At 35.1% G+C, this 15048-nt stretch overlaps 1 protein-coding gene across 5 annotated transcripts; it reads right to left on the bottom strand.

Annotated features, from left to right (window-relative positions):
* Positions 1-74: 74 nt before the first annotated feature.
* On the bottom strand, positions 75-10387 carry LOC110670169 (MACPF domain-containing protein CAD1). Of its 5 annotated transcripts, none has more exons than XM_058146457.1 (12): positions 9994-10387; positions 9330-9897; positions 8747-8879; positions 8370-8565; positions 7576-7700; positions 6828-6986; positions 3366-3604; positions 3093-3288; positions 2918-2995; positions 2120-2303; positions 1841-2004; positions 75-1026 (listed from the first exon to the last, which is right to left on the bottom strand). In XM_058146457.1, the coding sequence occupies exons 2-12, from the start codon at positions 9569-9571 to the stop codon at positions 394-396; spliced, it is 2349 nt and encodes a 782-aa protein (XP_058002440.1). In that variant the 5' UTR covers positions 9572-9897; positions 9994-10387; the 3' UTR covers positions 75-393. The 5 variants fall into 5 exon arrangements, with proteins under 5 accessions (XP_058002440.1, XP_058002439.1, XP_058002441.1 ...); XM_058146456.1 differs by having other exon boundaries at positions 10026-10387; XM_058146458.1 differs by lacking the exon at positions 9994-10387 and having other exon boundaries at positions 8747-8964; positions 9330-9476.
* Positions 10388-15048: the final 4661 nt, after the last annotated feature.

The following is a 15048-nucleotide window of genomic DNA, read 5'->3' as shown; positions in this document are numbered from 1 at the left end:
TAAGTATTGCACTTTACGAGCTATGAAATGCAACTACAGTGTGGTGGGAAACACTGGGATGAAAAACAAACATGTGTCTCAACAAAAGAATTCTCTGTACTATAAATATATCAACAATCACAGTGAGAGGCAAACTATAAATTCTTTCATTACTTAACAACGATAAATTAAACTTCTCTACAAAATTCACAGATAACCAAGAAAACAGAATTGGCCTCTGAAATTGGGAGAAACCTCACACCAAAAAAACACCTACTTACACATCCTTCCAAGTCAGCTCTCAATAGTATTAGTGGTTTATGTGGATGGACGATAACATGAATCCATATGCATCAAAAGCATAGCCTCTACAACATAACATTGCGCATCATGATGCAAACCACAATTGTGAGCTCAGTAATTCAGCAACGAATATTTCACTCTCAAAACAATTTTACCTTTCTCCACACCAAGCTTTCCTCCAGTAACCAACCAATGGCCTGGAGGATCTTGTGGCCCCTTGCTCATCTCAGACATATCAACAAACTTTGCCAACTTCTTGCCCACAGTGTTTTCTATTGAACCTGAATTTGAGTCACCAGAGTTGTTATTATTTACAGAAGGTACTTTCTTTGACTTCTCATTTGGGGCATGATCCCATAGAGATCTTCGTATGTTGCAGCCAGGTAGTCTGGAATACAGAAGTTTCATGTATAAGACGTTTCTTGACCCAAAATCCCACACTCCAAGCTGAGCTCCTGTGACTATGCATACGCCAGAGAGATCACCTATAAAGCTTTCAGGGTTCTCAATTGGTGCAGTGCTTACATGAGAGAATTTCTTCCATTTAACTGGCTCAAACCATCGACTATCCTGCTCCTCAGGTCCCTGCCACTTGGGTGCACCAATTGAAACATGGGTGTCCCAGTACGGAAGAAGGATTTTAGGAAGGGATGCTAAGTGTTGAATATGGATACTTAGCCGATTCTGCTTAGCTCCTTCAAGAGATAATCGCATGCCTGTAGCAGGCTTACGTCCAACTGATATCTGCATCCAATGATTTGCCAAAATCAAAACCAAAGGATTAATAAAGTTTACTGACTACCTTAGTTGGTAAGCTTTCTTAGGTTATTTAATTTATACACCATACAATTGTGGCTACATAATTGACATCAGAATGACCTGTTACTAGCATGTCCTAAAATAGTTAAAACTTTAAACCAAGATATGTATTTATAATGTGGTATTGCAGATGCTACATCAAGTGCAGTGAATAATTTTAATTTCATTTAGGCAACCAAATGCTCACTGAATGATACAGAATAGGAAACCAGCCATTAAATTTTTACATATTTCAAATATTAACCATTTACAGAAAAATTCATAAGCCTTGGAGTTGTTAGAGGTAGAACCAACTCCAGGCTAATGAAATGTGAAAACTCAAGACAGGTGGATAAGGATGGAATAAAGTGGTGTTTTTTGGTCTTTCGATATGTTCTCTTATTTGCTTCTAGCCAAGTAGGATTGGTGCATCGTAAACAAATTTGTGAATAATAGATGGAGAGGTGCAGTCGCACACTGAACAACACCAGGGATATTTAAAAGGTATGCACTTAGGACATAGAGACCAGGAACCTTGCAATTTCATCCAGAAAGAATTAAGTTAATAAATCCAGATGAACAAGAGAGACGCTCAGTAAGTTGAACTCGAAAGAAGAACAATGAGTACAGCACTGCTTTTTGCAAAAATGTGGTAGCTAAGAAAGGAATTCTTTTCCTCATATCCTACGACTGAGCAATGGACCTTTCATCCAGCTAACCAACATGATATAAATAATTGTGCTAACTTTTGCTTGCATACCTGCTCCTGGCTTACATAAAGATTTGGTCCCATCATACTGAATTGCAGAGATGGGCAAACAGGTTCCTTTCTTTGGTGGCCCACAATATTTTCCTGTACAGGAGCCCATATACGAGGAATCTGAAACTCCAGAAAATATCTCAGCTCTTCAATCGGGGGCTTGTCTGTGAACAATTATTGAAAATTTCCAAGTCACAATCAGGAAGAATGCTTTAATATTAGTGAAACAGCACATAAGAGGGGAAGGATACAAATAAGCAGAGGTCTATGGATTCTTACATTCAAGGTATAGACCAACTGCACGAGTCAGATGCTCTTTTCCAGGTGCTCCATTAATGAGATCTGTTATAGGAACAAAAGTCATCTCAATGACATCCGGAGAACATTTCACAGTTCTTTCCCAGCGGGTGTGATTTTGTTCCAAATCATCTCCTCCCCTCCTCCGAAAAATGACTGTTACATCCTGTATTAATTAAAAAAAAATTTAGAACATGTTTATATTTAAGGCTCCATTTTTCAGGGATTAATGATGAGAAACTGTGTAAACAAAGTTAGGCCTGCCACTCCTGCAAATGCAAACTTGTTAGATGTATATTAAAATGAAATTCAATGCCACATTTTCCCCATGTTAGCAATCTACATCCAATTCTTTTCGACATATACCAAATTAAATTCATTATTACAATTAGTGATGTTGTTGTGGCAAAAAAATCATTGAAACTGAAATATTAGACTGAGCAAATGCAAAAAAGGGGACCATGATGGAATCAAATCCGTAAAGTAAATGCTTTCCCCCATGCTTCATTGATGCAATTAGATAACTCATACAGGACATCACATGAAGTCCAGATGGAGGGACTGGGTTCAGTCTAGCAGCTTGATATCTACTTATTGGCAACTAATACTTTAAGTTTACCATAAGCATTGATCTAGGCTGATATGATGGCAAGAATGAAAAACCTTCTATTCATAAAATAACACAACAGTTTCAAAAGGGGGAAAAAAGAGAAAAAATACATATCATCAAAATAGCGAAACAGCAATTCTAAGAATATAGATTTAATGACAGCTGCATACTTCTTTCCCAGTAAGATATGGAGCACTTGTGGGTTGTGGATATATTCCTTGGCTGTTAAATATGCCAGAGTCACCACCCTGCAAAATTCAAGAATAATCAACAATAGGCCAATGGCTATCAACAACAGAGAGCACCAATGAAGAAAAATAAATAAAGAAATATTCCAGAACTAGCCTTGTCCTTGATTTTCCTAGGACCTGAACTTGTATGACACTCTGTGTCAAAGAACCTCTGATTTCCAATATCGTGAACATAGTTTTTAATCTCCATGGTTGACAAAGGGGACGACTGATGTTGTTTAACATATATCATATCCTTACCACCAATAGTCACTGAAGTTATAACATGTGTTCCAAAATTTTCAATGAAGCTGTCAAAAACAGTAAGTTGTAATTAAGAAATCAAGCTGTGATGCCAATATTCTTCTTAAATAATGAAAATTCGTACCTTGCCAAGGATGAAGGGTCCCAACAATTTGGTACAGCCCGTTTAACATTTTCCTGCAACACTAATGGGGATTTCATAAGTTGCACACTTGCAAGTGGAAGATAAAATCCATCCATTGAGAGGGTCTTTGTTGCTGCAGCATCAATATGCTTTGAACCAGTAAAGCTAAATGCAGAATTGAAGCTACCAAGGGGAAAACCTCTAGATATATTAGCCTTTTCATTAAAGTACTCCACCATCTGCATTGGTCATCCAAAGAAGTAAATTAGAACAACCTTTTTTTTATTTGAAGTAAATTGAACAACTTTAAGTGATACAATTCATGTTTGACAGCTTCGAACATGAAAATACAATTATGTAATTCATTTAGCATTCAAATCTACAGCAGGAAATAAATAGAAATTACTATTACATTTCTGAAATTCTTTTTCTGTAGGAGAAAAACCCTTCATCACTTCAGTGGGTTCTTAAACATAATGACAAACAACCTGAGAGCAGTCAAACAACAAATCTGATTCTTTAACATTCAATTGAAACTCTTGACATTGTTCAGCACTGAATACTTCAAACATTCTAAGATTTAAAGTACTAGTCCTTTTGCAAAATGCTACATAAAATTTCTAACACAAGTATCTGCTGCATGTTCTATGGCGAAATAATAAATAGAAAATAAGAATTACCCAAGAAATCATCAAATAAGATGGCAAGGGCACATTTAATACCCAGGGATGCTAAATTGCGGGAAAATGTGATAGACAAGTTAAATTCCACTTATAGCAAGTTAACTCAAATAACAGATGATGTAAACGCATAGTAGCACGGTGAAAACAAACCAGGCCTAGCCTAGTTTCTTCATTTTTCAGCCTGGATTAAGCAGGAACTAGAAATCAAGTTTGAGTGGAGTTTGTGCTTGAAAAAAACCCCACTATTCTAAGTTAAGCCCCATTAGGAGATCAGTGTCAAGCTCAAGCAACTTCAGAGGCTTAGATAAGCTCGTTCATCTATTACATTTATGAAAATGTCTACTGCTTACTATTTAGAAAGTCTAAAACCTTGAATTCTAATCAAGATTTACCGCCACTGTAACCCAATTCTCAAACCTTCAATTCCAAACTCAGAGCTAGCAGGTTACCTCATCCACCGAAACCCCACAACACATTGCAAGAACTAAACTATAAAACTAATCCGCAAACACATTAAAACCCCAGATTATGCAGGCCTACAGCAAAACACAAATAACTGGACAATTGAAGAAAAGACACATAGCTTAGGTAGCATACTATACCTCATAGAAAGTGCAAACACCAGAACTCTGGCGACCCTTAGAAACCTGAGACTTGTTGATGTCTCTGGAAATATTGGGAAGTTCAATATCATCGTACAAATATAGATTTCTAGTATGTTCCTCGTCAATCTGGACCACCCTAGACCCCGCTAAACCTTTACAGTACAGCAACCTCGTATCGAAGTTCACATCGAATCCTCTCCCCAGAGCTTGCACCGAATTCATTGCCGTGTGCATAACCGCGGCATTCGCCGTTGCATTTCCAATTGCATTCTCCCCCATTTCTCATCAGTAAAAACTACTTGCGATTCCCGTCGATTTCCCTAAAATCCTAATTCCCAGTTACGATTATTCAACCTCATAGTTGACAGTCCCAATCCTGCTGCAATATCCCCTTATACTTTTGAATTATCAATTCAGGACGACGAGACTTGCTAAGAGATGAAACCCATATCCCAAAACCACATGTTTATACAGCGGTTTCCTTGGCAAAAGAAGAGTTGACTGAGAGAGAAAGCCTTTGAAGAAGATTCTGCATGATGAATTATATAATATAAAATCTGTATCTTCTCTGGATCTTGAACCCCATGGAAGATTATATAATCGTTCCCTTCTTTTTTTTCTACTGTTGTTCTCTCAAATCCTGGGTAAAGTCGTTTCTTTGTTTCTGTGTGAACCTTTACTTCGAGTACAGGCATTGACTTACAGTCTTCTTTTCGCATAAACGCAGTAGTGCGTACGTGTTGGTAATTTTTAATGTAAAAAAAGTAAAATACTAATATTCCAGGGGAAATTCCATGTGAGTTAGGTAGAAATGAAATCCAAATGCATGAAATTCCTAGAATTAATGGGATTCCCTTGGCCGCAACTATCCCGTATTAATAGCCAAGGGAGTTAGCTTGGCAGGAGCAATAATTGCACACGGTTGTATACATTCAGTTCATTCCAGTTCTGGGAGACCCATTTCAGAATAAATACAAAGTTTCTTTTTTTCATTTAAATATGATTAAAATTTAAACAAATACTACTCAAATATCATTATTATACCATTAAAAAATAGATATTAATATTTTTATTGTACTAATGTAAAAGTCAAAGGCGCTCATAGTTTCATTGGGTTAATTAACTCAACTACAAAGATTTGAAGGGGAAAAAAAGGAAGCAATATAAAGCCTCTTGTAACAAACTAAACATAAATAGCAAGGAACAAAATAAACTATTTTAAGCAATCTCACAGCAGTGAAATTTTCAAATTAAACTCCAGTTTTTTAAGCGATTTACTTTTAATGTGCTGGTAAATTTCTCTATCAAAACACAAGCATTAGCAAAGCAAACTGAAAATGGATATCAAGTTGTATGATAATAACTATGAAGGTAAAAAGGACACGGACATAAAAGATTTTTCTAAATCCACATTACAACAAGGCCAAGAGACAATGTAAGTACGCTATTCATCTTTTTATTTACTAACCAACTTTCCTCATCCACATCATTTTGCAACATTTCCTTCCTTTGCTAATTGTCATCATCTAATCAGTTAACCAAGTTCATTGATAATATGTATCTCTGGGACAACACAAATTTCTTTGAGCAGCAACAAAAACAAAATATTTCAAAACTTAAACCACTCATTGCGAATTTCTAGTCCTCTTGGCTGTGAACAGTTGGCGAAGGAAAGCAAACTTTCCTCTTGCACGAGCAGAAAACTCAGCCATGGTGCCATTGCTTGATGCCGCTGTCTCATGGGTATCAGATTCTGGCACAGATGTTGATGGTGCAGAAAGAGTGAAAAGGAATGCATTGAGCATACGGATGATCTGACTGAAACTGGGCCTCAAATTAGGGTCTTCGACCCAACATGACTGAATGATAAATGCAAGATCAGGGGATATGTCTTCCGGAAGACTAGGCCTCTCTTGCTGCATTCTCAAATGCGAAGAGTTTACAAATTATAAAACATACAACTTAGTTATGATAGCAATAGCACGTTATGTAGCTTCAGCAAGGATAACCCTTTAACAGTATGACCAAATGACACAAAAACAATATTATCTTTCTTTATATAAGACTGCAGTTGGCACAATTATCTTTCCATCTAAAGTTGCAAATCCCAAATTAAGCGAATATAAAACATAACTGCACATAGATATCTATACTAACTGGCAAATTTTTTTCACCTTAAAAGCAGCTGCGTAAGCAGCCTGCAAATTTGACATGCCTTCAAATGGCATGCGGTTGGTCAGCAACTCCCATAAGACGATTCCAAAACTGTAGACATCAACCTTGTTATTGTAATGCTTCTTCTCACCCTGCCGCAATGTCACAGTACTATACAACTGCAAAGCCATTGTTAGCAGAAGAGTTGAACAATGAAGCAGTAAATATTATATCCCTTACAATAAAATAAAGATAAAAAGAAAAATAACGGTGCTAAAATTTAATGTGTTTAGCCTGGCAATTTCACACCCATAAATCAAAGAACATCAGTGTTGTAACTTTGTTACATATTAGTGCTTTGAAGTGCAGTGCTATGTCAAAATGGGATTTCATGATCCCATTAGGCAAAATTGTAAACAAAGTTGTTGAAACAATAAATATTTGTTGTAAGGAAAAAAATGTGGTATATTTGTTTTAAAGATGAAATTTACGTAAAAAGCTTCCATTTAGATTCCCCCAAAGGGCTAATGAAGAATGAAAAATATGAACCCTTGCCAAAGTGGGATAGGAAAAGAACCATTAAGTAAAACAATTCAGTTAGGTAAGAAGTATGTTCATATTTGCCAGAAAATTACATAGTTGACATGCCTTTTGTAGTATTACATTCTTTAAGATATATATCAAAGCAATATATGCAAGTTCCATTACTCACATCAGGTCATAAATAAAACTAAAACAATCAAATTATGTAAGCACAAAGGCACAAACCTCAGGAGCCATCCAACGGTAAGTCCCAGTTTCAGCAGTCATCATTTCAGTGACAGATTCTTCTCTTGCAAGACCAAAATCTGCAAGCTTCACAGACTTCTGATTCGTGGTAAGCAACAAATTATCTGCATTAATAGTTAAATTTTGTAAATCAATGATGAAACATTGAAGATATGAGCATAAACTACATAGGAATGACATCTAGAAAATGGAATCCACTCTTCTTTTTCACTAGTACACACTTACATGAATCTTAACCATATTGTTAACCCCCAACTCTAACTGCAATGACCAATATTTATGACTACAAAATAAACCTAAACAGGAACTGAACTCAAGCACCTTAGCTGTGTCAATGAACTAATTGGATTATGCGTAGAATAGTATTTGAAAAATAAGATCAAAATGGCACAAGTATGACTTTTTCATCAACAATTACTAGTGCCGTACACAGTCAAATTCAGGGTATAGGTAGTTATAGAGATTGATGAGAAAAGTTGAAGGACTCTAGATAGGCTCTCTTCGATAATAGAAGAGAGTTAGACAAAATTAAAACATTACTGTGTCTCCTTGGGCAGAGATAAGATGCAGTCTGTAGGGTTCACAACCCCACCTGACTCCCATAATCTCCAAGGAATACCCATCTTCCCAGCACCTCTGGCCCTTAGATTGAAGTTCTAGATCCACCACTGATTGACCCCACAAGAATTATCAAAACCAAAGTTTCAAACTTTGGATTCTAAAAGTTGAAGCTTAAACGAGTAAAAAATTCGTTCAGAATCTTCTTAAAGTACCTGGTTTGAGATCTCTGTGTATAATCCCATTTGCATGCAGACAGTCCATGGCTCGAGCAATGTCAAGGGCAAAATTTAAAGCTACACGAAGCTCTAATAGTTTTGGACGAATGCTAATCAAATACTTGCGGAGTGACATCCCAGGTAATAGCTCAGTTACTATCACCATCAGTGGATCTTTACAAGCTCCAATAAACTGCATAGCCCATAAATACACTATGCAAAGTTAAATGGAAATAGATAGAATATATATGACAGATGCAATAAAGAGAAAATAGATACTCAACAATAACAACAATAGCAATAACATAATAATAATAATAATAATAACCGCATAAAGGAAATCTCACAGGCAAACAGTTAATTTCAATGCTCACCTTGACAAGATTTTCATGTTTTACTCGAGACATCATGTTAACTTCACGGGCAAAACGATTTTCCAGGGCAGCTCTTTCTTCTGAAGTGGTCCCTCGATTAAGCACTTTGACGGCAACAATCCGATCACCATACCTGGAAAAATATTTGACTGCACCTACATAACAAGGACACTAGCTGCCAGAAAAACTACTCTTGGACACTCGGTGCGAAGGCACGACTGCACATTTTATTCAATGGAACAGGATCTAGTAACAGTTTATACAACCAAACTTATACAAAATTTTAAGATGAAAAGCACACTTAAAAAATACAAATGTCATTTTACATGCCAATGTGGCTGATGAATCTCAATTACACATCAAATAAAATATATCGCCAACATTTATGAAGAATAACATATATTCTATAGTTCTTCATAGAATGGATATTCATATCAATTATCATATTTTTAAAAAAGGAAGGAAGATAATTGACAGTAAAAAAGAACTCAGTTTAAAATTAAAGCTTAATTAAGCTTGATTAATCATTGAACTACCATTACGTAACTGTATATACATAAACACACAAGTAGAGGACACTGACCTTCCTTCATAAACCTTTCCATGGGCTCCCTCGCCAATTTTGGAGCCGATAAACAATAATTTGGGGTCAACGAGCAGACTTTCATCAATCGACAGTTGAGGCGCCGTTATAGAACCATTTTGAGTGACTGCCGCCGGTTCTACCTCGACGGAACTCCGTAAAACAGGCTGCTGCTGCTCATTTTCTGCTTCTCGTCCTCTGTTCTTGTCACTGCAGCCGCTGCCGCCGCCGCCGCCACTCATGTTGCAAACTTAGCAGCCTCAAATTATTCCCGAATTCCTCATTTCTTTCCAGTCTCTTCCTCTTTTATTATCTCTCTATATTTCCACAATCAAAATCATAATCCTAAATTCCGCAAGGTGAACTAATAATCAGCATTTACTCATCAGACCAAAAAATTGATTCGTTTTGATATAGAGCTTTGCTTTCGCTATAAATTTCTGGCTGATTAATCCAGACTATAATTGAAAAATGAAGTCGGTTTCCTTCTCTTATTTTTTCAGGACTTGTCAGAATTTCGCTTAAGCTGGAAGCCTCCTCTTGCGTGAAGTTTATAGAAAAGGAAACCCTAAGAAATCAAAAGAGATGAAGCAAAAGCAACTACTTACAGTCGATACTAAAAAAATAAAATAAAAAAAAAAAAGCACTTGAAGTCGAGAACAACGTCGTCGTTTAAGCTATCAGAGAACTCAGTACCAAAAACCCAAGGATAGCTCCTTTCGTCTCTTCCTTTTCTTTATTCTTTTGGCGCCGTCCGAGAGGTAAAGAGGCGTTCCGATGAAGATATTCCGAGAATCTGTTCCGACGAGGTATGAAAGTCGGAGATAGAGAAAAAAAGAAGAAAAGGCGAGGAAAAGATAGGAAAAGGAGGAGGAGAGGGAGTGGTGTTAGGAAGAAATGTGAAGGGCCAATGAGAAAATGGCACGTGGAGAGAAGAGAATGAGGCCTTTGGAGTTCCATGGCATCAGCGATTTGGTCGTGGAGGGATTGGTTGGATGGAGCACTCACGCAGTGACAACGGCTGCGGCTCGGCTCTCTCTTTTCTTTCTGCCTCTCTTCCTTTCCTTCATTTTGCCCTCGTGCCCATTTAAAGAATCAAATTTTGCAGTCCCATTATTTTTATAAAAAAGAAAAAGAAAAAAAAAACTAAAATTTTCTTTATGTCCTTGCTCATTTGACTAGTGAAATATAATTTTTGAAAAAATTATAAAATTGATATTGTAAATAATTTTTAAAATACCAATGAACAAGTTAGTTAATGAAAAAGAATTTTATATTTTCTATTTAAATAATCATTATTTTTTAAATAGGATATTTATGAATAGTTTTAGAGGAAAATAATACCCCACTTGATCAGTAATTCAAAAGCAATGAAATGGGGAAAAATGTGTCTGTGTCAGAATTTGGATGCCAAAGGGTTGAAAGCTTTTGTTGGTTTACAAAGAAAAGGGAAAGCGACTCTAGCTTTTTCCATAAATATAAACATCACCACTCCTTTGGAAGATGCATTCATTCTGCCACGTGGCAAATAATGATGGGCCAAAGAGAAGAGACAAGCTGTGTTGGGACCAGATAGTCCCCCATCATCTATGTTCTAACTTTGAAATTCCATCACCTAGTTGTGCCTGGTGGATTTGTGACCCCACACTTCCCGTCTCCTTGTGATGAGGACTAGATGGAGAGGGGTGGAGAGGGTTATGATCCTCAGATGATCCGTGTGAAGGAACATTGTAAACGGTGCCTATGCCTCATCCTAAAAATTCCAATAATAAATAACGTGAAAAATATTGTCGCGAGAAAACCGTGCCCCTACTTATATTCTACGGTCAAAGTTAGAGATGTCGAAAAAAGCCATCATTTTTGAAAAATATTAGTGTTTTGAATATTATTAACCTATCAAAAATATGTATTATTAGAAAATAATTTAAAAATAAACATTATTTTAATATTAAAATATCAAAATAATTCATTATCATCTTAAGCTAGTCCTGATTTAGGCTTCAATTTGCAAAATAAGAAGCTAGATGATTGATTTTAGCATTTGTCCTATTGATTAAATTAGTATTTAATGTTAAGGATAATCTTAAATTGATTAGAGTTCTAAAGATTTAAAAATGCAATTTACTTGGACATGAGACACCAGACCCTTAAATAGGAGAAACAGTACCTTCCATGTCAATAATAGACACACCTAATAATTTGATGTCATGCTAAATTATCTTAATATCTCCTCACAAATGTAATTGCATTTAAAGTTAAAATTTTATTATTATTATTATTATGAAAGGATAAATGATTAATGTTATTATTATTACATTTAAACTATGATAATTAATTATGAGAGAAAACTCCATTTATTAAGATAAATTGACATGGAATCAAATTAATGGGTGAGTATACTGTTATTGTTATAGACATTGCCGACCTAAGAATTTGTCCTTAAATAGCCATTTGATAGGCATCGGAAATTATTGAAAATAATATATAAAATCTTGTTGAAAATGGAATATAATTTTGAAATTTTAGGCGTTTCTTATTATATTTAAAAAAATAATTTTGATAAATTTTGTATTGTCTTTGAGCGAGTATTATAATAATCGAGTCATACTTTTAAAATGGCCTAAATAGTCATTTGAATCATAATCATACATAAATTAGCTATATAATTTGAATCATCAGTAAGATTTGAGAACATGAGTGTCCAAACCTATTAATAATTAAAATAAAACTTTGAATGAGCATTTTAAATTTTTTTTATCGATTAACCTTTGTTTATTTTGTAAAAAAATGTATTTCTGTTAAATATTTTTCATATATTTTAACATTTTTTATCTAAAAAAATATGTTTACAGTAAATATTTTTTTAATTAAAATAAAAATTAATTCACCTTTAAAAAAAACAGCTTTCTCGCTTTTTTTATTTTATTAATCTTAATAAAATATAAAATTATTCGTATATAATACTAATTTAATATTATAAGTAAATATTTTTATATACAAAGTTACGTTGTAATTTTTTTATATTAATATTATTTATTATAATTACTGCATAATTATGTTTTTAATTGAATAATAATAATTATTATAATAATATAAAAGGTGGAGTCTGCGAGTCACGAGCTTCCACTTCGCTTTGGCATTTTAAAAGCAGAGAAGTGGTGAAGATGGGGCTCTGAGCTCTGACCTAAAAGAGAAAAAGGCTTGAAGGAGTTAATGGTTATCACTTCGGTGGGCGTTCCCATCTATTCAGCTCGGCTTGGCTAACTCTGTCAGACCCGCAGGTTTGGCCTCTGTACGGACGATTTGGCCATCAATCTCCTCAATAACTCATAACCAGACGTCTAGGTATATGATACGGTACGCCCGTGCGCACCTACATATATATATATATATATATAATATTTTATTTAAATTTTAAGTCTTAAATTTACTATAATCATAATAATTCAGATAAATAGTATCAATTTGATTTCAGTTTTTAATTGAATTAAGGAGATAATCAAGTTTTTTTAACAGAAAGATAATTAATTTTATTTTACCTAATTTGTAATTTAATATTATATTATTATCTTAAAAAATAGAAAAAAAAATCTAACACCTTAATTTAGTTTAAAAATTTATGTATAAAAATAAAATATATAACTGATTTTTGCCTTATAAAATATTTATCCATTTGCGTTCATAAATGAGGGTCCACAATTTGTATAAATTGGTACGTTGCGTGGAACCCATGAAACGACACCTTTAATTATAACGTGTTAAAAAAATATGGGTCCATTAACAGCAGCAACGAACGAGGCGTCGAAGGCTATGAAATGAAACAGTTCGGTTCCGTCGATGATATCGGCCACGTGTGTCGCAATAAGGCAGATGAGGACGTGGCTCTTTCTATCCCTATCTCTCTCTAGACTGCCGATGAGATAAGGTAGTTATTTTCTGGTAGCTTCCAAAACTGACTTTGGGGAGGGTTGGCTGGGGCCATCTAGTGGACGCCTAGTCCCCCCCAACTAACTTCTTTTAGATGTAGTAACAAGATGTACGCGCAAATTTTATACTTAATTTATTATATTTAATTGTTTATTTAAATTCTAATATTTTACATAAAAATAAATTTGATAATTTTTAAATAAAAAATTTTATAATCTTAATTAATTTTACTTAAATTTTAATATAAATATTTAATGTGTTAGCATAATTACAGCAATCAGCATGATTATAGGAGATTTGTGTAACATAATTACAGCAATCAGCATGATTATAGGAGATTTGTGTAGCATAATTATAGCAATTATTATTCTTGTCCAAATTAGTTCATATTCTCATGTATAAATAGATGTAATATCTCTGTAAATGAGACAAATACACAATCCTTTTCTTCATTACTTGTATTCTTTCTTCTAACATGGTATCGAGCCATAAAACTTTTATTTCTAGTTTTTGGGGTCTCTCTGCTCTCTCTACAAGTTCATTCTTTCATACCTATTATTATACCATTTTTTTCTCATCTTGTTATCAATGGAGAAATCGATATTTCAAAACCTATTGGTTCCAACTATAATCTTTGGGTTCAAGGAATGAAAAGTTTTTTGATAGGTCGCAGCTTTGGCGTATGGAGATATCACTACCGACAAGAGAGAACGATGAACCGATGCAAAATTCTTGAGGATTGGGATAGTAAAAATCATCGATCATCACCGTTTCGCAATACCTCTGTCTCGTCCATCCACATCCGGTTTGCTAATTATGACTCGCAAAAGAAATGGGATTTTTGGCTAATCGATATCGACTTGCCCACTATTATCGTTGTGGACTACTCTTCATAATCTGAAACAAGAAGCGAGTCAATCATGAATGATTTTCTTGCCAGTCCAACCTATTTGGAATCAAATATCTCGGGCCAAAATCGGTGAAGATCATCTTCATCTCATTCAAGTTCTAATGGCTCTTCGATCGAATATGAGGCCGCTCGCCCTCGCTACATCGAAATCCACTCCCATCATTGGAACCGCTATTCAAGAGATTATTTTTGAAGAGACTCGTCTCGGTTTGGATAAAACTCCTCAATTTGAAGTCGCTCTTGCAACTACTCGATCCTCACATCGTAATCGGCAATCAACTCTGTAAGAATTGTAATCAAATTGGTCATGCTTTTGCATATTGTCCTACCATAAAATGCGGATATTGTCATGGTTACGGTCATATTCTTGAACATTGTCCCACACGCCTCCAAGATCAAAGGAGGGCATTCTAAATTCAAGAATGTCTCAAAGCCTGGATCTTCCTCGAGGGCTCTCCGCCATCACCATGAGTGATCTTGAGGCACTATTCAAACAGTTATCTCTTCTAATTCTCCGCCATGTCCGCCACTCCGTAATTCTTATTGGCTTTTGACTGCATGTTGTAATCATATGACCACTAATCTTAAATTCTTGTCTATCTTCCTTACCACCAATCCATACCGCAAATGGTACTAAAATGAACATCACACAGGTCATGTGTCTACCTCAAATCTTCATCTCGACACCTATTATATCCCTAATTTGGCACTCAATCTTATTTGTTGGTCGGTTGTGTGAAAAAGGACTAAATGTTATTTTTCTCACCATGGTGTCAGGATCCACAAGATTCTTGGGGAGGGTCGCAGAGTGGGTCGATTATTTGAGCTTACATCTTTACATCTTCCTCAGAGATTTGTGTCTACAATCCCTAATTCCTCCAT

The sequence above is a fragment of the Hevea brasiliensis genome, chromosome 5 (assembly GCF_030052815.1).
Source record: "Hevea brasiliensis isolate MT/VB/25A 57/8 chromosome 5, ASM3005281v1, whole genome shotgun sequence".
NCBI lineage: Eukaryota > Viridiplantae > Streptophyta > Magnoliopsida > Malpighiales > Euphorbiaceae > Hevea > Hevea brasiliensis.
This window is presented reverse-complemented; position numbering and strand designations above follow the sequence as displayed.